Source organism: Oreochromis aureus, linkage group 4 (assembly GCF_013358895.1).
Source record: "Oreochromis aureus strain Israel breed Guangdong linkage group 4, ZZ_aureus, whole genome shotgun sequence".
NCBI lineage: Eukaryota > Metazoa > Chordata > Actinopteri > Cichliformes > Cichlidae > Oreochromis > Oreochromis aureus.
Genome location: NC_052945.1, coordinates 1140679 through 1166112, shown reverse-complemented (window position 1 = coordinate 1166112; position 25434 = coordinate 1140679). Strand labels below are relative to the sequence as shown.

Sequence of the window (25434 nt, the reverse complement as noted above, 5' to 3'; positions counted from 1 at the left end):
GTGGACGAATCACAGGCAGTGACAGAGTGCACCGCAAAGCTCACCAAAACATTACAACCTGTTAATGTGTTTCAGGCTCCACTGAGTATAATTCAGGGTTTGCAGAAACCCCAGCAGACCCTCTGTTGTCTTGTTTACAAGTCACGCAAGCTTCTAGGTCATGAAATTTGATTTAAAATATAAAGCTGAACTGACTGCAATAACTCCACCTGCTCATTACTCCTCAGGTGGAGTTATATATTTATAATATATATGTAATAATAGCAGACTGCTCCAAGTCAAAATCAAGAAGTCGTGATACATGATGAGATCACAGAGTTTCTGCGTGTGGTCAGCTAGTCAAGAAATAATACATCATTATTATTTTTCAAATAAAATCCCAAAATAACAAAATTCCAAAGGAAATCCTGAGTCGTGATCAGCAAGTCCTGTCCAAAGGACCATTAAGCTCCAATATTCCCAAATCAAACACAATAAGTTACAGCGCCAAAACAGAACCACCGTGTCCTGAATCGAGCGCCCACACAAAGGTCGACCAGAAACTCTGTAGCTTTGTCAACAGGTTGAATCTCCACGGCGACATACTTATTCCAAGTAAAGAACAAAGACAGAACCAACATGTTTCAAATAAACCTCCAAGATCAAAACCCAAGAATTTCAACAAGTGGCTGGACAACACCAACGAATCAAGTCCCCGTCAGAGCTTGGTACTGCACTGTAACCACATCGCTGATCACTTTCTTGTCTGTTTATATTTGATTTGATTTTTTCTTTTATAATGTTTCTCTCTGAATCTCTGCACTGTGCAGTCCATGTACGGGGCTTGTGTTCAGGCGTCAGTCTGGGGAACGCTTCAACTGCACGATCACTCACTGGGAGTCAAAGTGACTGACAGCAAAATGAGGTCTGATCTTTGGAATGAAAAGAAGTGGATGTGGCTGGCAGTTGAAGATCTGCTGTCACATGTACCAGCCTGAGCCCTGCAGCTGAAAACGCCACGGCTGATTTACAGGCTCATATTTCTCTGCATGCAAACCTGCAGGCATGTTTGAGCCCATTTATAAACTACTATTGCTGAAAGTCAAATCTCCAGGTCTCTTTTTGTAATCTTCCACTTCAAAATGTCAACTCAGGTTTAATTTGAATTTAATTTAAAAAAAATTGTCACATACTTCTTTGTACACGGCAGCATGTTCAGGCTGCTGGAGGAATGAAGCCAACAGGCTCACAACCTTTCCTGGTAAAACACAGTACTTGTACTTTACAGACAGACCAGTCTCAGGATGAACCAAACCAAAAGCTCCAACAATGAGTTACAGGTCAGAGACAAGTCCCGTCCACAGCTCTGTGAGAACATGATGCTGTTTCAGAACAAGAGCATCAATGTCCAAGTCGACTCCCGTCAGTTCAGGTGATTCTAATTTGAAAAGTCTCATGTAGCTTAACTGGCTCGCCTTATTTTAAGGTTTTAACATATTACCAGATGACCAGCTGCCATTTCAAGATCATGTTAAGCTGCAGGCTAGACATGTGCATTAAAAAAGGCAGACAAACTTTATGTGGCAAAAACACCGTTTGGCCTTACAGTTCGTCTGTTAAAGGTCAGTCCATTGGGAAGTACCAAGGAGGTGTCACTGGTGTGCTGAAGTTGGGACATGCTGATCAAACATAATTTGAGAAACTGTGTTACCTTTTAGATGATCTCTCCAACAACAAAAGCAGACATGAGCCTAAAGCTGAGCCTAAGTGGGCTGAAGAGGTGGACTTGATGCATGTGAAGCATGTGAGTTTGCTGAGCTGGACGAGTAACTGTGAAACATCAGCACAACTGATCTCAGGCTGGTGTGAACGAGAGGAGCGAGCACAGATAAAAATATGGAAACCAACAAAACCAAACCGATGGTTCAGCTTCACGTGGGCTCGGCTCAGCACTGCTTCAGTCTGCCTGTCAGCCACATTTGCCACTTTTAGTTCAATTCCTTGCTCAAAGGCACTTTGTGGTGATAGGCAACCCTAGCTTTCCCACCTATCGGTGTTTATCGTTGCTGCCTTCAGGTTATTCTCTGGTAATTCTGTATAATCAGCTCCAACAATGAGATTAACCACAGTGAGAGAAACAGGTGGAGAGAACATGAAACTGAACTTTCTGGGGAAAGTTTAAGCCCTATGGGAGTGTCCCCAAGAGGGTCATGGACCCCCTATTGATCCTCTACCTAATCACACGAGCCAAAACTAAAACTAAAACTTCTTGATGCATGCTCAATCATCTTTCACCATCATACAATGCTGTGATTGCAGCCATTCCCCAGCTGTCTGTGAATGGCACTCATGGATATTGATCAGTGGTTGTTGATCAATTCAATTCAATTCAATTCAATTTTATTTATATAGCGCCAAATCACAACAAAAGTCGCCTCAAGGCGCTTTATATTGTACAGTAGATTCAATCATGAGAATTTGCATAATTATGATGAAGGAACTGACCTCCCAGCCCATTGTTTCCTCAGTGGGCTGGTTTCAGTCATTATGCAAATGTCCTGTTTATAAGATTGGAAACCTGCAGTCAGCTGAGACTGAAGAAGTCACCTGGTGATGATGAAACGTTTCTCCCACTGAAAATGTGACAAAGATCAAATTTAGTCCAACAGTTTCTTTAAAACAAAAACCTGACGTTGGCATCATTGAAAATATTAACTTCTTTCATAAAATAAAAATGACCGACCAATTAAAAATGCTCCCTCTAATTTAAATGTTGGCAAAACAATGAAAATGTTTATTTGGAAATAGAAAGGTCATTAAAGATGTTTTTGTCCTGATGAGATTTGAATATGATGACAAGTTTTCACCGAGTCAACAAGAAAGAACAGTTGTGAAATATCTCACAGCTAATTTAGATCTAATTAGCAACACGCTCGGCTGCCCTGAGACGAGAGTCAGGTTTATATTGAGCACACAGTCATTTAAATTCAGGCTTGCGGCGTGGGAGTGGACGGAGGGTAATGATACTGTAACTGTCACACTGTGTTTAAGTCGTGTTAGTGCTGCACAGGTCAGCACACCGCTGCAGGCCGACTCCCATAAACTATAATTATGAGTTCACAACCATCAGATTAGAGATGTAAACGTGTTCAGTGCCAAACAGCAGCTCAGTTTATCGCTATTTTTAGAGCAGTTTTATTGACTTGTGTTGATTTGGATAGATGTTTGAACCTGCCCATTAAACCTCAGCGTCATTCTGTGTCGTGCTCTTTCACATCCTCCTTTATGGGAACCGAGTTTGCAGCCAAGACTTTGAGGAAAGAACATTTTAAAATGCAGTGAGAACGGCAAAAGCAGTAGAATCACACACAGAGCCAGAGGGTTACTGAAACCAGTGTTCAAGTCACCGTATTTATGTTAAAGTCGAGTTTTTATGTATGTGAGAGAAACCAGCGTGCCAAAGCAGGAACACGGTTGGGAAAGATTTTAAGAAAGTCACGATGTGTTGGACACTTTGTGACACTGATGATCGCATAAAGTTACAACATTTGTTAAATGTAGAGGTCGTCTTTGAAAATTACATTTCTATTTCTATCATATTTTCAGGATAATTAGAAAGACTTCCTGGATACGGAGGTGGTTTCTGATTCCTCACGCTGTTATTGTCAGGACACGTTTTGATAAACGTGTCCTGACCCAGTTTCATGGAAATTGGGTGAGAACACCTTTGTTTGTGTAGCGTCTTTTAAATAGTGACACACACAACGGGACTGTGGACGGGAAGAACCGGGAAATGAACTTTTCCAAACTAAAGACTCGTCGTTTTTCCCTCGCAGAGCTGTGTGAGGGCTAATATTTGGATTCAGGCTTATGTTTAGAACTAGTTTTAGGTTCAAGTTGGTTTGGGGTTTTAAGTCCTGGTTATCAGGACCGGGAGGGTCCTCATAAGTACCGTAAATGAGTGTGAGTGTGTGTGATCCATCGACACTGACTGCTGCAGTCATGAGGACTGTGTTCAGGACTTTGAGATTTTGTGTTTCTACTTTTACTTATTTTATGAAAAACTTGTGTTGAAACACAAAAACATGATGACACAGTCCAAACCTGCTCATCCTTCCACTCTCATGGGTTTTAAAACAATTAAATGGTAAATGGCCTGTATTTATATAGCGCTTTACTAGTCCCTAAGGACCCCAAAGCGCTTTACACATCCAGTCATCCACCCATTCACACACTGGTGATGGCAAGCTACGTTGTAGCCACAGCCACCCTGGGGCGCACTGACAGAGTCTGATTAAATGTTTAAAAATGATGACTTCCTATGGTAAATGGACTGGTTCTTATGTAGCGCTTTTCTACTCTTCTGAGCACTCAAAGCACTTTGCACAACTTGTGCATTCACCCATTCGCACCAGCACATTTTCTAAGTGCTTTCTAACTAACATTCACACACATTCATCCTCCGATGGATGCATCGGAGTATGGAGAGCAATTTGGGGTTAGCATCTTGCCTAAGGATATTTGGCATGCAGACTAGTGGAAGCCAGGAATCGAACCACCAACCTTCCGATCAGTAGATGACCTGCTCTACCACCTGAGCTACAGCCATAAAGTGCTTTGCTTTACAAAGTGTGGACATCGAGCCAGCGTTGGCTTCAGTAATCCTCGTGATGGTGACAGGTACAGCTGTGCTGAGACCTCACTAACAAATATAGAAACTTCTTAAAAAAGCATAAAAAACATGTCAAACTAATGATTTTTGATTTGTGCATTTTTTTATACAATCATATTTTTGCTGCCTGACGCTCTGATTTATATAAGAGCCACTAAACTCAACCTGAGCAATGACGCCCTGAGGCATGATGGGAGGAAACTAAGGCTGCAGCGGTGCAGGGCATGAAGCAGCCTGCAGAGTCGCTGCAGCTGCTGCCAAAACCCTCCGAGGGGTTTGAATAAAGTTCGAATGAAGGGCGAGAACAATGACGCCAATATGACTGTGCAGGCCCAGCAGGGGGCAGCACCGTCCTTCAGACTGACACCTGCTGGGCTCACCTGACTCTGAGTTCAGGTTTTTCTGCCATTTTGTACCCCGAATGCTTTACATATAAAAAATGACCTTATTAAAAAATGTATTTGACCCAGAAGGAAAAACATAATCAGTTGTCCCACACTTTACCCAGAGTGCACTGCAGGTACGCTGCAGGTTACTCTGATGCTTCTGACTCCCTGATTGGAGGAAAACTGAGTGCTCTTCTTCTCTGAGCTTAAAGGCGTGGAGGTCAGCTGTGCTGGCGCTGAAATAAAGACACACTCTGAGTTTTTATGTGGACTCTCGGTTTATTGTCAGCACTCTGAGAAGAGACGCTGATGCTGATCTGCAGCGGCTCAGCTGGTCAGGACAGAGGAGGTCGTGGAGGAAGAGGAGGACACCACCTTCCCGTCAACCACCTCCTGGACCACCGTCACCACCCGCTTGGTCGTGGTGCTTGAGGAGGACTTGGTGGTGACACTGTGGACCAATCAGAACAGAGCACAGGTTAGCATCTGCATCGCCCGTTAGCTTCAGCTCCACTCATCGAAGCGCGAGTCTCACCTGCTGGTGGCTTCTCCGTCCAGCAGCCTCCTGTACTCGGCGATCTCCATCTCCAGCCGAGTCTTGATGTCCAGCAGCATCTGGTACTCCTGGGACTGCCGCTCCAGGTCTGCCCTCAGCTGCGACAGCTGCTCTTCCAGTGACGTCACCTGCAGGACAACAGAGTCACAGGTGAGACCGAAGAGCAGCACGCTCAGGTACGACCCGCGAGCTCAGGATGAATGGCGGCTCACCTGCATCTGGTACCCGGAGAGCTGCATGGAGTAGCGGTTCTGCGTCTCAGCCAGAGAGGCCTCCAGTGACGCTTTCTGCAGAGGAACGCAGCGTTTGTGAGGTCAGCTGATCAAAACCTACACCTGCAGTCAGACCCTTACTCTGATTTGACTCATCTCAGCTGTTCCTATCCTAAAACTTTGGTTTTTACTGATCTTCCTCTCTGCTTTCGGTTTCAGTCTAAGTCAAACCTCGTGACCCGTCAGTGTTCGGACAGAAAATTATAAACACCCTGAAGTTCATCTGACGTTTTTCACCCGCCTCAGTTCACAGCTCGCCCCTCTCTCTTTTACAGTGAATATACTGAAGCTTCATCATTTGGGCTGCTTCGACCTCATCCTCCAGCTGCAGAATGGAGGTCATGTGACACTCACCATTCCCAACATGGACTGCAGCTCGATCTCCAGAGACTGCAGCGTGCGCTTCACCTCTGTGACCTCTGACCTGGACGTCTGCAGCGAGGTGGTTTGAGTGATGACCTCTTTGTTCAGAGTCTCAGTCTGTGCAGGAAACACACACACAGGTTAATACACAGGAGACATCTGCGGTCACAGGAAGTGATGTCATGGCGGTAGGTACCTTGGTCTGGAACCAGGACTCGAGCTCTCTCTGGTTTTTGGCGGTGACGGCCTCGTAGTGCTCTCTGATCTCAGCCATGACCTTTGTGAGGTCCTGCTGTGGACCGGCATCCACCTCCACGTGCACCTGACCACTCATCTGATTCCGCATGGCGAGCAGCTCCTACACACACACACACACACACATACACACACACATTCAGTGAAGTCACTGATTAACGGTTTACCATTTTTAACCATTTTCTCTCAAATATTCAGCGTTTGAAAGTTACAAACCAGCATCACCAGATTCAGACACTCAAGTTCAGCTAAAAACAAGTTTTCTTACAGTAAAAGAACAAAGTCTGTGTTTAAACATCTGACCCCACACTCCACTGACAAAAACCATGATTTGACTTCATCTGCTTTCTGTTCCTCTACGTGTTTGGCGATGCCCCTGTGACTCAAACCTCAGAGATCTGAATCTAAATCCTTTTCAGAAGCACTCACCTCCTCGTGGTTCTTCTTCAGGAAGATCAGCTCCTCCTTCAGGCCCTCGATCTGCATCTCCAGGTCGCTTTTAGCCAGCGTCAGGTCATCCAGGACTTTCTTGAGCCCGCTGATGTCAGCCTCCACCGACTGACGCATGGCCAGCTCGTTCTCATACCTGCAGGAGGAGGAGGGATCACAGGTGAGGCTCAGTGGGGATTAAATCTGAGCTGCTGTGGCGCCACCTGCTGTTCAAACTTCCTAATATCATTGGACCTTTTCCCCCACAGTAACAGGAGTATTAACAATGACACTCATGTCAGAGGAGATCCTGCTCCTGTGCATGCTTTGTTTCAAATGTTCACCATGACACGCCGCTCTGATCTGCTGCTGCTGATGGAGACTCGTCATCTGAAGCTAGGGTTGCCAATTTTTTAACCATCAAATAAGGAACACAACCAACTGGGCACAGTGTAAATATGCACTGTGTGTGACATTGCAGGTAGAATAAGGGATGAACCAGATTTGCTCATTATATGGAATTTCCCAGTTGGCAACTCTATCAGAACCTCGCCGATGCTCCATCGATGTCTCCACCTGAAGCCTCATTTTGTCTCGAGAACCCAAAACATCTCATATTAGCACCACGTGGCGACAGTGGGGAGGAAGAAGTCCTTTTTAACTGACGACTGCTGTTGCCGCCATGTTGGATTTGTTGGAATGCTAAGTTATGTGCTAACATTAGGTAGCCTGGTTAGCTTTGATCTCAGACTTGTATCAGACATGTGGACTGATGGCTGCAGCAGCCTCTGCTGGGCGTCAGAGGAACTGCAACCCATTCTGCCAGTTCCTGCAGACTCACTTTGTCCTGAAGTCGTCAGCAGCCAGCCGGGCGTTGTCGATGCTCAGGTGAATGGCTCCGTTTTTCTTGGTGGCTTCCTGAATCTGGATACAAAAAACATCGTAATGGATGAAGATCAAACTTTATTGATCCACAGCTATTTATAAAGAGCAAAATAATTCCACATTCAGTCAAATAGAGCACATTAAGGCACTTTTATTTTGTAATTAAAGATGCAGTGCAGGTCTTTTACTTTGAAGAGTACAGGAAATATAAGGTCATGATTCCAAAATAAGATAACTCTCGGCTATCATTGAAAGTCAGCAGGGCGCGGGGCCGCAGGATTACTGATTACTTCCCCGCCCCTCTGCCAGTTCTACCAATCAGACAGAGCTGTGATACTTTCCCATTTTCCATTTTTATTTACTTTTCATTTTCCAGGTATTTCAGAACTTTTAATTAACCAAAGTTCATTCTAATTAAAACAGACTTTATTCATCTTTGTAGGGAAAACCCAGATTGTCAGAGATGACTGAGGTTCAGATCAGAAAAGTAAAACCTCCTCAGACTGTGTGCTGCTTCACCCAGTTGGAGACTTCCTGCGTGATTAGATTTGACAGTTGTATAAATGCATTGTTTTACTTTTAGCTTGTATTAACTGAGCTACACCGTGTTAATCTCAGGTTTGAACTCAAGGTTTATGTTCTCTTTTCTAATTTTAGATCAGGCATCCTTTAGTCTCTGGTTTCTGAAGGCACCTCTCCGGTTAAACAGGAGATTTGCTGCCTTTGTCTGCGGCCCTCTCTGGGTTTTGTTCAGATGCGGGGTGAGGTGCAGCGCTGCTGAATGAAGCCTTTTGTAGTCATGAACTAAAAGCAGCTTCCTGCAAGCATAATCCTCAGATTTAAAAAGATGTGACCGTGGGGGCTGATGACTTCATTAAAGGGCAGGTTAGCAGAAAGTTAAAGATCTAAGCTGGAAAGAAGGCTTCATTCAAAACAACTTTATTGCTCTCACCGAGGTCAGTGAGTGCTGATGAAAAACATTAACAAAATGTTTCTGTGAGAAACAAACTGAAGATGAGTGAGAAGTAAAACCTGGCCTGTGGTGTGGAATATGGCCTGTAGAGGGCGCTCTGTGTCACAGCTTGTAGAGAGTGTAGAACACTAAAATTCTGCAGAGGAACAGATCCTGAAGATCATGATGAACGACGTTCAAAGGAAGAGGATGAAGCTCGCAGTGACATCATCATTCAAAATAACGTAAACATGAAATAAACAGAGGGTTAAACATGGAGCGCAGCCAGGTGAGGAACACCTGTGGGATCAGCTGTCAGAGGGAGGATGAAGAGGCTTTACCTTTGCAGTGATGTCGCTGATGGTGACGAAGAAGGCGGTGTAGTCCCGGGTGGAGGGGCCGACCTTGTTCTCCACGAACTGCCTGATCTTCAGCTCCAGCTCGGCGTTGGCCTTCTCCAGCTTGCGCACCTTCTCCAGGTAGGAGGCCAGGCGGTCGTTCAGGTTCTGCATGGTGAACTTCTCGTTGCCGATCAGGCTGTCGTCCATGCCAGAAACTTTGTAGCTGATGGTGGATGAGTAGCCTCCGCCGAGGCCTCCACCGAGGCTGCTATTGAGCCCTCCACCCACAGAGGAGGAGGAGATGCGGACTTCGGAGCCTCCAGCTCCACCGTACACACTGCTGGTCCTCATGGAGCCGCTGCTGCCCACGGAGGACCTGACGGAGCGGGAGTATGAGCGGGTGAAGGAGGCCATGGTCGATGCTGCGTTCCTGCTGTAGCTGAAGGCGACAGAGAGCAGAGTGAGGAGCTGCAGAGCTCACCTCCTTTTTATAACTCCTGCAGCCTAAGAGCTGTCACTCAAACAGAAGGTGAGGCTGGGCGAGGCAAGGCGGGGGGAGGGAGGGGGGGGTCAGGGAAAAATGTAACCTGTAACACACTAATGCTTTTATCAACCCTGCTTCACCTGCAGGCTCAGCACGACCTTTGCATCCTGAAAGGAGGGAGATTAATGAGCAGACGACGCTTCAGCAAAAGCCTCAGTAAACATCAGCGACACCTGAGGAATGACGGGTGGGGAGGGGGTGGTAACACCTCGAGGAACAGCCCGACAGCAACAGCAGGCTGTGATCAGGCTCTCTGCTGCATGCACGGGCCAAAGCTAGAATAAGGAGGCACCCTGCAGAGGAGCGATGACAGTGAAGCAGTTTAACACAAACACAGCACAAAAACATGAATCTACAAAGTTACAATCAGTGCAAATCATCAAATATTCATCAAATAACCAGTGAAAGGTTCAGAGCTCTGATGTTTTTAATGAAAGCTGTAAAAATGTGACAGTCTGCTCTAAAGTGGAGGACATGGCTCGGTGGGCTGAGATCACAGAGGCAGAGCCAGATCCTCGAGCTGGAGGTCGGAGAGCGTTTCTGGACCTGAAAGCTGGTCCGCCTGTGAGCCCAACCTCATGTTCAGGAACGAAAACACTAAACCAGCTCTGTATCCTCTCCAGGATACTTCAGGACCTACCTGCAGGACAGATTGTACCATTTTCATCATGTGAGACTCTGAAGGTGTCAGAACAAACACGAGTTTAACCTTTAAAGGTTAAAGCTCTTAATCTGAACACACCCTAAGATCGTTTATTCAGTCACATCAAATCTCTGCAGGGATTTAGGAAAGGTTAGTCCAAATCCACCTGGGACCTTCTCCAAGTCGCTCCTGCAGACTCTGACATCACCTCTGTATGTGTTAACATATTTTTATGTTTATCTTTACTCAGCGGCAGTAATCAGAGTACTCACACAGAGCTGTACTCGGGGATATTAACACAGGTACGTTTTGCAGTGAGCAGAGTGGCTGATTCATTCACAGAACTTCTGGGGAATAGCTGATCGCGGAGTGTTTTATGAGGCAGTTGAGGATTGAGAAATCCAAACACGGCTGGCATGTCGATGAGCTCTGGGAGAAATGATCCGAGGTTATCAGGTACGAACACACCCGTGGAGTCCGAGCAGGTCGAGGGTCGCTGCCGTCGGAGTAGAAGGAGGGCAAAACGCACGTGGGCGTTCAGGAACGCCGTTCACTCAGAAACACACCAATAATTTCTAATTAAAGCCAAAAGAACATGTTTTAATTTATGCTGCTTCAACATAAAGCTGCTCTGTGAGTATCGTTCATGTAACCCTCTGTTTTCAGGCCGTTACATAAGAAGACTCTATGGGGAGGACTTGGCCGTCCCAACTGAGGAGCCTCCCTGCTGCTGTGGAGCCTGGGGTGGTCTGCTTGTCTCCACCCTGGGGGAAAGGGCAACATCTCCTGGGTCTAGAGGCAGTTTCCCCCTCTGGGGGCAAGGGTACCTGGACCTGGGGTATAGAGTATGTTTGGGGGGTATGATTGTGTGTACAGGGTCCATTTGTCTTTGTCTCCATGTTGGGTGAGTGCTGAGTATTTGCATATGTGTGCATGAGGGTGGGAATGCGCGTTTGTGTCTGTGTGCGCCTGTTTGTGTATATGTCAGGTGGGGTCTCAGACTCCACCTCTCTGGGAACATCTCAGGCCCTCCAAAGTATGGAGGCCTATCTCCCCCCACCACACTCCCTGCTGGTGGCTGATGCCCTCAGGCGTCGGTGCGTTGGTGGTTCTTGGTGTCCGGGGCTGGGCGCTCAGGTATGTACCGGCTCACTCCCGGTGGCTCCATGGTGGGCCTCTTCCGGGGGGGGGGGGGCCTCTGGGCCTGCGGCTTAGTTGACTCTAGCTTCTGCTCCGTCGGTGCTGGGTGACCCCTCAACACCTGTGTGGACACAGGTATACAGACAGGTGTTCACTGTTCACAGCCACAAACCACACCTTTCTTGGCTGCTACCTCAAAGCAGTCGGTCCTGCGTGCTGCATAACAGCATTCAATATTTTGTATTTACTGTTATTTACACTTAGCTAGAGTACTGTGATGGTGTTGTGTTTATTATGTTGCTCTCTTTTTTTTGCGTGTTTTTTCTTTTTTTTCTTTCTTTTTTTTCTCTCAACAGGTGATCTGGGAGATGTTTTTTTCTTTCTAAGTGTCCTCTCTCACTGTCCCTCTTCCCTTCTGTTTTTCTTTCCCTTCCTCTTTCTCTCTCCCTCTCCTCTCCCCCAGCCATATCTGTCCCGTCTGTAACAACTGAAAATAAAATAAAATAAATAATAACAACAAAGGTCGATCAAATGGACCAATGTGGCAAGGCCATGATGATCCATTTGGTAAAGTAAATCCGTTCCTCAGAGGAGACTTTCTCTGCTCTCACACAATCGCCTGTGTTTGCCAGCTGAATGTCATCACTTTTCTTTGGAAACCTCCTGAGCTGGAATACTTTAATCCCCCGCCCTTTGCACCTGCTCATTACTCTGACTGTCACTGTGTTTATGACCACCCCTCCCCATTCCTTTGTGAAACCCCACGCCCAGCTCGTAGCGTCCCATCTTTCATCGCCGGGGCTTGGAGCCGATCACGCCCTCCTCAGGACTGTAAACCTGCCTGTTTCACACAGCGAGAGGAGGGCATTAAAATCACAGTGAAACTGCCCTCTCGGTTCGCTGCCATCAGTGAATGTCGCCTAACCTGCTTCTACACCCTAAGCTGACCTCTGACCCTTCCTGTCTTTCTCCCAGCGCGATGCTTGACTTTCACTGTATGACACGATGACAGCCATCACTCACCGAGACGTCTCTGACGCGCCCCGCAGGAGAAGCCGAGCCGGTCTCTGCTGATCGCTCTGGAACAAAGCTGAGGTTCCAAAACTCGACGTGTGCACGACTGTTAACAGTCTTATTGCTAATGATACATTTCTGACATGGAAGGAAAGTTAAGTTGGCAACAATCATCAAAATGTTCTTAATTTATGTTTCTTAAAAAACACATGACACAATAAAAACAGAAGAGAGTGATTTTCAAATCTCCTAAACTCGTGTTTTATTAACAAAAGAACAGAAAACATGTCAAATGTTTAAACTAAGAAACATTTTAAGAATTTTTCAATTTGATTACATAAACATGTCTCTAAAAGGTTTAGATGGAAGCAAAAAGTCTGGAAAAGTCAGCGGTGCTACAGCATGTTCTAATCGCTCTAATAGGATATTATGGTCGACAGTATCGAACGCTGCACTGAGGTCTAGCAGGACAAGCACAGAGATGAGTCCACTGTCAGAGGCCATAAGAAGATCATTTGTAACCTTCACTAAAGCTGTTTCTGTGCTGTGATGAGCTCTGAAACCTGACTGAAACTCTTCAAATAAGCCATTCCTCTGCAGATGATCTGTTAGCTGTTTGACAACTACTCTTTCAAGGATGTTTGATATGAAAGGAAGGTTGGAGATTGGCCTATAATTAGCTAAGACAGCTGGGTCTAGAGATGCTTTTTGAGTAAAGGTTTAACTACAGCCAGCTTGATGGCCTGTGGTACATAGCCGATTATTAGAGATAGGTTGATCATATTTAAGATTGAAGCATTAATTAATGGCAGGACTTCTTTGAGCAGTTTTGTAGGAATGGGGTCTAAAAGACACGTTGATGGTTTGGAGGAAGTAATTATTGACTCATGTTCCTCACTGTGAACATCTCATCATCTACACAACACGACATCATCAGCATGCTCAGAGACCCTGGAGGAACCTCTGTGCGCAGGGATGAGGCTGATAACCGTGACCTTTAAACACCACTCTGTGATAAATCAGGAATGCTTCCAGAAACCGGCATCTATGAGCAGCTCGGCGTGCCGTCCACACGTGCAGGTTACAGCTCCATCGTGCAGAGACGAAGCCACACGTCACCACGATGGAGAAACAGCGCTGTTGAGTGTAAACGTCCTGAAAGGCATAAGCAGGTGTTAGAGCAACATCTACTCCAACATCTGCTCGTGCAGGTGTGTGTCTCAAGAAAGGCTTCATGTTTGAGCTGCACAGCCGCTGAACCGGCCTGCCTGCAGTCCAGACCTCTGAACAGCTGCTGTGTTTTTATTTAACTGAAGAACTCATTTCCAGCTAAGCTTACCTGAAAAAAACAGCAATTTGTCAGGAGAGACAGGTGTGCAGGGCATTACACTTTCAGTAACCAGGTGACAGTGTTTCCTGAGAAGGAATGCACATACCATCCCCAGCCTGTCACTGGGGAAAGTTCCACAGTTGTGGAAGACCTCCTGTGTGGTACCGGTACCAAAGACCTCCCATCCCAAGGACCTCAGCAGCTACAGGCCGGTAGCCCTGACATCACATCTGATGAAGACCCTCGAGAGGTTGGTTCTAAACCATCTGCGTCCCCTGGTGAGGTCTTCATTGGATCCGCTGCAGTTTGCTTACCAGCCTGGCATTGGGGTGAAGTACGCCATCATCTACCTCCTGCAGCGAGCTCTGACTCACCTGGAGAAGCCTGGAAGCACTGTGAGGATCATGTTCTTTGATTTCTCCAGTGCTTTCAACACCATCCAGCCACGACTTCTGAGAGACAAGCTGGAGCTATCGGGAGTGGACCACCACATGTCCCAGTGGATACTGGACTACCTCACAGAACGCCCACAGTATGTGAGGTCACAGGGCTGTCTCTCTGACACGCTGGTCTGCAGTACGGGGGCCCCACAGGGAACTGTGCTGGCACTGTTCCTCTTCACCCTCTACACTGCAGACTTCTCCATCAACTCCCCACGCTGCCACCTACAGAAGTTCTCTGACGACTCTGCCATAGTCGGCCTCATCACAGGTGAGGGACGACTCAGAGTACAGACAGTGGACTCTGGACTTTGTGGACTGGTGTCAGCAGAACCACCTGCTGATCAACGCCGGAAAACCAAGGAGTTGGTGGTGGACTTCCGGAGACGCAGACCCACCACACTGACACGGTGAACATCCAGGGAGTGGACATTGAGATAGTGGACTCTTATAGGTACCTGGGTGTTCACCTGAATAATAAACTGGACTGGAGCCACAACACTGATGCTCTTTACAGGAAGGGTCAGAGCAGACTCTACCTGCTGAGGCGGCTGAGGTCATTTGGAGTACAGGGAGCGCTTTTAAAGACCTTCTATGACTCTGTGGTGGCATCTGTCATTTTTTACAATGTTGTATGTTGGAGCAGCAGTTTATCGGCAGCTGAGAGGAAGAGGTTGGATAAACTCATCAGGAAGGCCAGCTCTGTTCTGGGATGCACCCTGGACCCAGTGCAGGTGGTGGGAGACAGAAGGACTCTGGCCAAAATAACATCTCTGATGGACAGAGTCTCCCACCCCATGCATGTAAATGTTGCTGAACTGCAGAGCTCCTTCAGTGACAGACTGCTGCATCCTCGATGCATGAAGGAGCGTTTCCGCAGGTCCCTCCTCCCTGCAGCTGTCAGACTGTACAATCAGAACTGCTCCCAACAAACATAGATGTTTACATCAGCGCTGTAACTTGCTCAGTCCTCTGCTGTTCACAATGCTGACTCATGACTGTGTGGCAACACACAGTTCAAACCACATCATTAAGTTCGCTGATGACACGACCGTGGTGGGTCTCATTAGCAAGAACGACGAGTCAGCGTACAGAGAGGAAGTGCAGAGGCTATCGGACTGGTGTAAAGACAACAACCTGTCTCTGAATGTTGACAAGACAAAAGAGATGGTTGTTGACTTTAGGAGGACACGAGGCGACCACTCACCGCTGAGCATCAACGGCTCCTCTGTGGAGATCGTCGACAGCACCAAGTTCCTGGGCGTCCACCTGGAGAAAGACCTCGGATGGTCCCTCAACACCAGCTTCCTGCACAAGAAAGCCCAACAGCGTCTCTTCTTTCTGAGAAGACTGAGAAAGGCCCAGCTTCCACCACCGATCCTGACCACCTTCTATAGAGGAACTATTGAGAGCATCCTGAGCAGCTGTATCACTGCCTGGTTTGGGAACTGTGCCATATCGGACCGCAAGACCCTACAGCGGATAGTGGGAACAGCAGAGAAGATCATCGGGGTCTCTCTCCCCTCTATTGAGCACATCTACACCACACGCTGCATTCGCAAAGCCACCAGCATTGTGGCTGATCGGACACACCCCTCTCACACACTCTTCACACTCCTGCCATCTGGAAAAAGGTACCGAAGCATTCGGGCACACACATCCAGACTGTGCAACAGCTTCTTTCCACAAGCCATCCGTCTCCTCAACAAAAAGGGACTGGACTGATAAACACACACACACACACACACACACACACACACACACACACACACACACACACACACACACACACACACACACACTCTATCACTCAGCTCAACTCAACTACCTCAAAGCATCAACCTGTAAATGCTCTTTTTGCACAATATTTTTATGTTTACGGTTTCCTTTGCACTACTTACCTAGTCAGAATAGTTAGTTTTAGTTAGATAGTTAGTTTTTGTTAATTTATGTTGTAATTTATGTTGCATGTAGCACCTTGGCCCTGGAGGAACGCTGTTTCGCCTCACTGTGTACAAACTGTATATGGCTGAAGTGACAATAAAGCCAACTTGACTTGACTTGACATTATTTTTCTCAGTTTATATTTTTTTTAAAACCCTATACTTTAATAACTGTACAGTACTCTGTTTTTGTAACTATTGTCCATGATGTAAATATTTTTTCTGTAAAAATTGTTTGTGTCTCTGTTCTGTTTGTATATGTGCTTTTATTCTGCTGCTGTTACAACCAAATTTCCCCTTGTGGGACAATTAAAGGATTATTCTGTTCTATTCTACCAGAGCTTAAACCACAGTGTGGCTTCACTGAAGGTTTCCAGAAACAAGCAGCTGTGGTACTGAGAATGTTTCGTTTCCATGTGAGCAAACAGTTTAACAACTGGATACTAGTGGTGTGCGATGATGCATATTTTGGTATCGATCTGATACCAAATAAATATGGGCCAGTATCGCCGATACCGATACTTTTCAATAAATAAGGTGGATGCGTCATTGAATTGCTAAATATTGATTAATATTCATGATCTTAAGTGTTTTTTGTGTTTGTTTCCTTTTTATTTTAATTAGTTAAAACCCAGGACATAATTAGGACAAAGTTTATAATTAAATGGAAAATGAATATTATCAATTTTTTTAGAAAAATCTTAAATAAAAAGTGCACGCAAACCAGTAAAGAAATTAAAACAAACAAGTACTGTTGAGAAACTGTACTACAAAAATCACAATAAAAATTCTCAACAACAAAAACAACAACTGCTGAAAATATAAATAACAGGCTCTTGCAGTGCCACTTCCCCTCAACAGGCTTCCTCTAGGAGCCCTAAATAAATTAATTGGCCGCTCTGAAGTCTTCGGGTCTTTGATATTCCAGACCTGAATGATATGGAAACCGCTTTCTTTCAGTCTCGAACAACATTACTCCAACAGACCAAATCACCAGTTAAAGTAAAAAGCAACTCTGGAAATGCCCTTGAGCAAAGCAAATATCAGAGCATATAAGCAGCAGACGTCTTACCACACAGCAAAGCTAAATGCTGTCACATGACGCCTCTACACGAGGATCCCAATGTGCTACACCGAACACACCAAAGTCACATGTGACCTGCACACAGAAGCACAACAACTAGACAATTATAACGCAAATCAAAAGTAGCAACAAACAATCTCAACCCAGTGATCTTTGTCTCCACCCCACAGACAGCCATGTACCATGTGGTCCTACACCATCAACGCACGGCTACAACTACGCACTCTACACCAACTCAACCAAAGGCCCACCTGCTTCAGGACCATAACTAATGAATGATCTCAACCTGCTCCCAGTTTCCTGCAGAGGTCAGTCCCACTGGTTTATTTTGAGCAACTCCCAATCTGATACACAATACCAACAACAGTAACCTCACTTTACCTGCCGAGTGTTCAGAGGCGCACGGGGCTCAAGGAAACTAAACGCAAACTCGAGAGCGAGCTACCAAACTCCTCAGTGTACCCCACCCAAGATAACCAAACAATTTAATTTATACAGCGACAAATCACAACAAGCCTCAAGGTGCTTTATCTTGTAAGGTAGACCCCACAATAATACATAGTGAATGCACATACTTCGATGGAAGGGCAGCACAGCCACCCAGCTGAAACACACTTAGTAAAAAGAGTTTACTCAATCACGGTGAACACATGAACCATCAGTCACCGAGTACAAAAACTCAAAAATATCCAACATCCAAGTATCCCGTGTGAGGCCCCGTGGAGGTGAAGACGATTTGCTCTTCCTCAGCCTCCCTTGATGATTCACCATAAACTGAACATCTGAATAAAAATATTGTTAAAATATTAAAACATCCAACTCGAGTTAGAACATCATATTTAAGATTTAATTTACTGAGCAGTTCGTACCTTGATGGATGATTGAGCATCCATCAAGACACGTCTGAAAACAATCATCTTCCTCTCCTTCCTCTCGTTGTTTCTCCAGCTGTCTGGGTGGAGGTGCCACATGTCCGGCGAACTCCCGCCTCTGTACGTCTGCTCGCCACGATCCAAAGTTCACAGAAACTGTTTGTTTGCTGAGCTGATTGAACTAAACTGGGACTAAATGCCACTCTAAACTCAGATACAGTTTATGAACTTCCACAGCCTGACTGATGTCTGCAGCATGAACGAACGGTGGTGATGAGGAGGTGAAGACGACGTGTAGGGGTGTAAGCGATCCTGGGACGAGATTATGCTCTGATTTGTTGAGCAGTATCTCCATCTGCAGCACCTAAAAAGGCAACTTGATTTATATTTTGAGGCAGCAAACTGCCTTCAGATTGAACTCATCGTTGACTGAAAGTGTTTGAAAGATGCTCCAGTCCAGCCCACTTTTCTTTATTCTTTAAAATATTAATTTGTTTCTATTCCGTATTTACTCATGTTCATGTTCATGCTGCAGACATCAGTGAAGTCGTGGTTGTGGCTCCAGCTTAGCTTATTTCAGAGAAAGTTTGGAGCAAGAACTATGGAGGACGCAGAGCTGAAGCAAAGTTCAGCAGACAGAAAAACAAGCACTTTGGATGGATTTGTAACAGGGAACTACAAATATGGCTCCCATCAAGCAGCAACAACATGGGTTCATGACAGAAACTGATATCAGCTACTGGAGCTGACGCTGGTTCAGCAGACTGACACTAAAACCTGCTGTTCCTTATTTCCTGCCAGGCATGATGTGGTTTATCCCTGCAGAGCAGCAGTATGAAACACAGACGAGTATTTACCAGCTGAAATCACTCTGCTGAATATTTTTACTATGACCTCTGAGTTCACTCTTCCTGGAACTCATGGAGTCTCACTGGTATCAAAAAGGCTCAAATACCTCACTGATAATAACCGACACAAAGCCTTCCAGCCAGTTTCTAAGCCTCAGGACTGTTGGACTCACTCCAGCATCAAATGGCACAACCAGCTATTACACAAACACAAGTGAGACAGAAACGAGGCTGAAAATAGGCAGACAGACGGGTTATTTACTGACCTCGGCCCCAGGTGTGAGCACACTGCTCTTACTCTTTAACTGCTGCTGTTTATTAGAAGGATTTCAGTCTTTTCCATTAGTTCAGTTTAAGGAGCAAATGGAGACGTCGCAACTCTTTACATGAGTCCTGCTTTGACTGTGCAGGCTGTCACACAGGTGTGCTCACTCACCTGATTCAAAAACACAAAGCACGCACAATCATTCAGCCACTGATACAGAAGCAACCACGGCAGCTTTCAGAGCACTGAAACAGAAACATCTTTGTTGGAGTTTCAGAAAGAAGCTTCTGAACCGGTGAAGATGCAGAAAGTGGAAAACCGAGTGAACGAGAAGCAGAGTTTGCGTCTGTGACTAAAAATCCCTCAGAGCTGTCTATGCGTTAACGAAGGCACCGTTACTGTGCACGTGTGTGCATCGCTCCTGTTTCACTGCTTATTAAAGCCCGACACGCCGATACAGTCACATTGGCACACGTTCAAACAAACGACCTGTAAATCGCTCAGTGTGTGCACTGCTGAGAGAAGATCACTTCAGGATCAAACGTCTGTGCATCTGCACAGAAATGAGACTGAAAACCTGAAACTCGGTTTCAGTAAAATCCAGGTTTTCCCATCCAAGTAGTAACCGGGCCCGACCCGGCTTAGATCAGCCGAGCTCGGGCGTGCTCAGGTGGTGTGGGCCATATGCCGTGGTTTATTATCGAGGACTCGGCTGTGAACGTGCAGGGTGAGGACTGAGTCAGAGTTCAGTCACAGCCATCCACCTGACACAGTTACACCCCCCGTTTGTGCAGTGTTGGTGAACCTGTGGACTCAGTTATTACTGCAGACGACCTCATTAGATATGAATTTCAGAGCTCTGGGAGAGTCATAATACAACAACCATGCAGGGAATCAAAGTGAGTGATAAATTCACCAAACCGTGAATCTCACAGTGATTAATACTTTAACAAACACCTGACGCTGAAACTGCCTCAGAGCCTGATGTGGACGTGAGGGACACCCTCTGCTACTCAAACAGAGACACCTGTATGTACACCACAGCGCTCACGTTCACCTGTTCCCTTAAAAATATGGAAAACTGAATCAACTATAGAGCTAATAACCAATAATAATATTGATATTTATCAATATTTATTCTGCAAACGTCTCTTTGACCTGAACCATGAACAGGATCTCCACACGCCGAGTGGAGGTCTGATGGTGGATGGTGGCTCTGACATGTACTCAAAGTAAGAAAATAAAAGTAGCTCTTTGGAGGATGTTTCTATTTTTGTGCCTTATGTAATAACAAAATAATATCAGTAGATGGAAACAGAAACTTTATTTCAGTCTAAATTTTCATTCTAATAAATGTGCTCAGCTTGAGTCAGTTACATAGAACATGAGCTTTTCCTGTTGCCTGTAGAGGGTGACTTTGACTCTAAACAGGAAAATGTGAACAGTCAGAGGTTAAAGTGGATTCAGCAGGTGGGGGAACCTAAAATCAGCTGTAATGTCTCAGTGTGGGAAAATAATCATAACTCACAGTCATTTCTACTGAGAGCTCCAGTGGAGCTAAGTTTTCTTACTGTGCAGGCTGTACACACAGCAGGTGTGCTCGCACCTGAATTCAACCAGATGTGAGCAGATGTTTCATGAGTTGTCCTGGCTGATTTCATCCTCCACACTGACAGTACACAGTGTATGCTGTCTTTATATTAGACAGTCACACACTGATCTTTACTTTAAACCATCACAGGGCAGCAAACTCACCTGTTCATCCTACACTAACCTGCAGCCTTTAAATAACACAGTCAGTCTGCCTCAGTTTGTTTAGCAGCAGCTTTATGAACAAACATCATGTGACACGTACAGATTTAACAACATGAGGACTTCATGTGAGCTTTAAATGAGCATCCTTCCTTTGACTCTAAGCTCTCTGCTTCCTCTCCCGTCCTTCTTTCTTATCTTTCTCCATCTCTGAGTGAACTCAGCTCTCTGTCTTTCCTCTCACTGTCAAATAAGCAGCTGGACCTTTAGCTGCAGCACACTGTGAGACAAACTGCACACACACAGTTTGTGTGTTTGCTGATGTTTGTTGAGCTCATAGAAACACTGCACTTCTAATGACCTGACACTTGAAAACGTTACTCCCTTTGTGCTCGCTCCTTTCTGTAGCAGTAGCTAGATGCCGAAGTCGCTTTGATGATTGAAGGCTCGCAGTGACGAAATAATAACTCGACTCAAATGTGTTAAAGCAAAAGTAACAAGTCTGTTTTAAAAGTGTGAGGAGTAGAAATTACAGATATTTGTTTAAAAATGTAGGGAGTAGGCGTGGGGAGGGGGAGGAAAGGGTTTGGGGTAACGTTCTGGGGAAACTCAACATGTTGTATGTTTGCTGTGTGCTGTATAAGACAGTTTCCATTTTTTCTAAAAACAAATAAACATTGTATTACAAAAAAAATGCAGGAAATAAAATTAAAAAGTTGTCACAGAAAAACTACTCAGCTAAAGTACAGATACCTGAAAATTCTACAAATACTTGAAGTATTTGTACTTAGTTACTTCCCACCTCTGGATAGATTCCTGTGTCAGTGCTCTGTTACAGCTCTGAGAGGCTGAAGCTGGAGGCTGTGTTTCCTCCTGTGAGCAGCAGAGGGCAGCGTTTCACTGAACAGCCCGGCATCACAGCTTCACCTCTGAGACTCTGCTGTGAGTAGAAACATGTTCAGTTTGTTTCTGCTGGGATGTTTTACTGTCTTCGTGCTGAATGGAGCTCCTGCTTCACTTTGTGAGTCACAGTTTGGTCCCTGAGGCTGGTGACCACATCAGAGGGTGACGAGCTCATCAGGGCCCAACATTTGTGTGTTTTCTCTTCTTCTTCATCATGTCTTTTTCTGCTGTGATGCCTGTTCTGCTCTGTTACAGTTTTACTCCATATGCATGTAAAATGGATGCAATTAAAACACACTGATTTGATCTGAAGTGAAACTAAAGCTAAGAAGCTCTGCAGAAGGCTAAAGTTACCTGACAGCGCCCTCTAGTGGGAGCTTGGTCAAATCATTTGACACAAATTATCAATAAATTATAACAAAAGAAAACAAAGTTAAAATACTGATGAGTAATGTTTAAATTAAGGGAATGAAGATGGATTTTTGTTTGTGATAAATTCTGTTGACGGACTTCATCTAAACTAATGCTAATAATCTGTTTTTTATGCAGCAGAAAAATGTTTGAAAATCAGAAAAATGTGAAACGGAAGAGATTATCATTATTTATATATCTATAATTTATTGTATTTTTGTTTTGGTGAAATCTGATTATAAACGTGTGGCTGGGGTATAAAAGTCAGTATGTAAATCAAGCCTTTTCACTCAGTTAATGAGAGTTTGTGTTCCTTCCATTTAATTCAATTATTTGTTGTCATTTATTTATTTTTGGGGACATTTTGTTTGTTTTGTTTGTTGTTGTTTTTTGTAAAACAAAAACAAAACAAAAAAACCAAAAAAAATTAAAGCTGCAAGCAGCGATATGAGGGCCCTCGCACCCCCGGCACGTCGAGCCAAGCCCAACACCTAAAACCAGCGCTTCCGATCTGATGTCACATTGATGGAATTCATGCATTTAACCACCAGCTAAAATTTCATCTCATTCAACCATTATTATAGTCGTCCCACTAGGTGGCGCTCTAACCATTACTGACAAATGGCATAACAAACATTTCCGAGCTCGAGTCTCATCACGCCTGCAACCTTTGGGAGAGATTGGACATTGTGTTTTTGAGCGACAGCAGGTTACTGCTTTTGGCGAGTGATTGAAACTCCACGTGCCGCCATGACCACCCGTTTCCCTGAACGTAAAAGCTTCGCAATTTAACATCACAAAGGTCTTTAGATTCCACACACAGGAGATCGCGTAAATCTAATGAAATCCCTTGGAGGAGTTCGTCAAAGTATGAGGCCTGAAAAGAGGGAAAATGTCGCCAAATTTACACATTAATTTTAAAATGGCTGACTTCCTGTTGGATTTGGGATATTGCTCCAAGAGACTTTTTGTACATCTTGATATCTCCAATAAGCTTGCCAGGTTTCAAACTCATACATAAAACACAGAGCAGGGGCTGTTGTTTTGAAATTTTGTAGGGGGCGCTGTGGAGCCATTTTGCGCTGTTCAAGGAAAATGAACATATAAAAAGAAATCCTCATCACATTAGAGGGTGCGCCAAATTTCAAGACTTTTAAACTTTTCAAACCCCTCAAAAGCCACTTCATCTTTCATGGTGAACTGCGTTGCCACCAGGGTGCGCCGTTCAGTTTATAGTCACAATTTTCTCACTGAAGCATCAAGAGGGACTGATGGTGATATTCACCGCTTTTGAGGTGGCCACGATGAACCTGTGAAAATCAGTACAACAAAATGAAAGACATGACATTTCCTGGTGCCACTAGGTGGCGCTCTACGTATTCCTGACAATGGGCATATCAATCTGTTCAGGGCGGGTCTGACATCATCCCTGTAAAATCTGGTACTGATCACATTGGATTTCATTGAGTTACACTAATTTGTTTCTTCATGGCGAGACCTCAATGTTCGCCATGCTGCTGGGGTCACACCTTCAGCGAAAACTCACAGTTTTCTCTGTAACCCAAGACCAACTCCTTAAGGCTTTCCTGGAGAAATTTGAGGCTGCAGATGTCACCCATTACAATACTGTACCCCAAAGTGTAAAACATGACATTTCCTGTTCCCACTAGGTGGCGCTGTCCCTGATGTCAAATATGGCAGTTGAAATATGTTCAGGGGTGGAGCCTTATCATATGTGTCCACTTTGGTCAAGGTCGGACAATGTATGACAGAACGAGAGGCAATAAGATTTTCATGGCGAGTCATCGAAATTCGCCGTGGCGCCACGGCCTCACAGTAACCCGAAAACTCAAAAGCTCCGCAATTTAACATGGCCCAGGTGTGTAGTTGACACTGACCAAATATGAAGCTTGTACGATGAAATTCCAATGAGGAGTTCGCAAAAGTTCGAGGCATGGAAATGGCAAAATTAGAGCCAAAATGTCACCTTCACTTCCAAATGGCGGACTTCCTGTTGGGTTTAGGACATGGCCATAATAGACTTTTTGTGCGTCTCCGAACGTTAGATATGTGTTCCGAGTTTTATACATGTAGGTCATACCCATCTCGGGGCTCACGTTTCTCATTTTTCTAGGTGGCGCTACTGAGCCAATTTTCCCTGGACATGTCTCGGACATTAAAATACGTAAATTTTCACCAGACCTGACGCGTCTGCAAAATTTCATGAGTTTTCGAGCATGTTTAGGCCCTCAAAAGGCCGATTCATTTGCCGAAATAATAATAATAATAATAATAATAATAATAATAATAATAATAATAATAATAATAATAATAATAAGAAACAGAGCAGATACAATAGGGCCTTCGCACTTTTGTGCTCGGGCCCTAAAAAAAAACCAAACAAACCAAAAAACCCCAAATCATTGAAAGACTAACTGTAATAACAGCAGACTCCCCACTAGGGGTCAGTGTTTTACCACATGCAGGCTGAGGCTGAGGTCGGGTGGTACAGAGGTTGCAGGTCCTGCTTTCAGACCTCAGTAATTACATTTACAATACATTTATTGATCATTTTTAAATTTATACATTTAAAATCATATTTTTTTTACCTGCTGTCGCAAATTTCTCACATCTGGGATTAAACAAAAAACATCATATGTGAATCTCCAAAAGTTGAATCTGTTCATCTGGACGTAGCGTTTTGTGGGAGAAATGTTTCGTCACTCATCCAAGTGACTTCTTCAGTCTCAGCTGACTGCAGGTTTCCCCAAACCTTATAAACAGTACATTTGCATAATGACTGAAACCAGCCCACTGAAGGAACAATGGGCTGTGAGGTCAGTTCCTTAATCATAATTATGCAAATTCCCATGACCATTGATCACCAACCACTGACCAAAACCCACTGATCAAAGAACACTGATCAATGGCCATGAGTACCATTCACAGAGAGTTGGGGAATGGCTGCAATCACAGCATTGTAAGATGACAGATGTACCCTTAGGCCCCCTCCTCGATTCAGAGATGGTCTTTCCCTTTTCATGTAAATGGCCTCCTTGACTCCGCGCTCAAACCAGCGTTCCTCCCTGTCCAGGATGTGTACATCCTCATCATTGAAAGAGTGTCCACTGGCCTGTAGGTGTAAATAAACTGCA

The 25434-nt window shown here is 45.0% G+C and overlaps 1 protein-coding gene across 1 annotated transcript; it reads right to left on the bottom strand.

Annotated features, from left to right (window-relative positions):
* Nucleotides 1–5296: 5296 nt before the first annotated feature.
* Nucleotides 5297–9554, bottom strand: krt92 (keratin 92). Its single transcript, XM_031743567.2, has 8 exons — nt 9091–9554; nt 7754–7836; nt 6913–7069; nt 6425–6586; nt 6220–6345; nt 5806–5880; nt 5573–5721; nt 5297–5488 (listed from the first exon to the last, which is right to left on the bottom strand). Exons 1-8 carry the CDS (start codon nt 9502–9504, stop codon nt 5365–5367), a joined length of 1290 nt encoding a protein of 429 aa, XP_031599427.2. The 5' UTR covers nt 9505–9554; the 3' UTR covers nt 5297–5364.
* Between the last annotated feature and the right edge of the window lie 15880 nt (nt 9555–25434).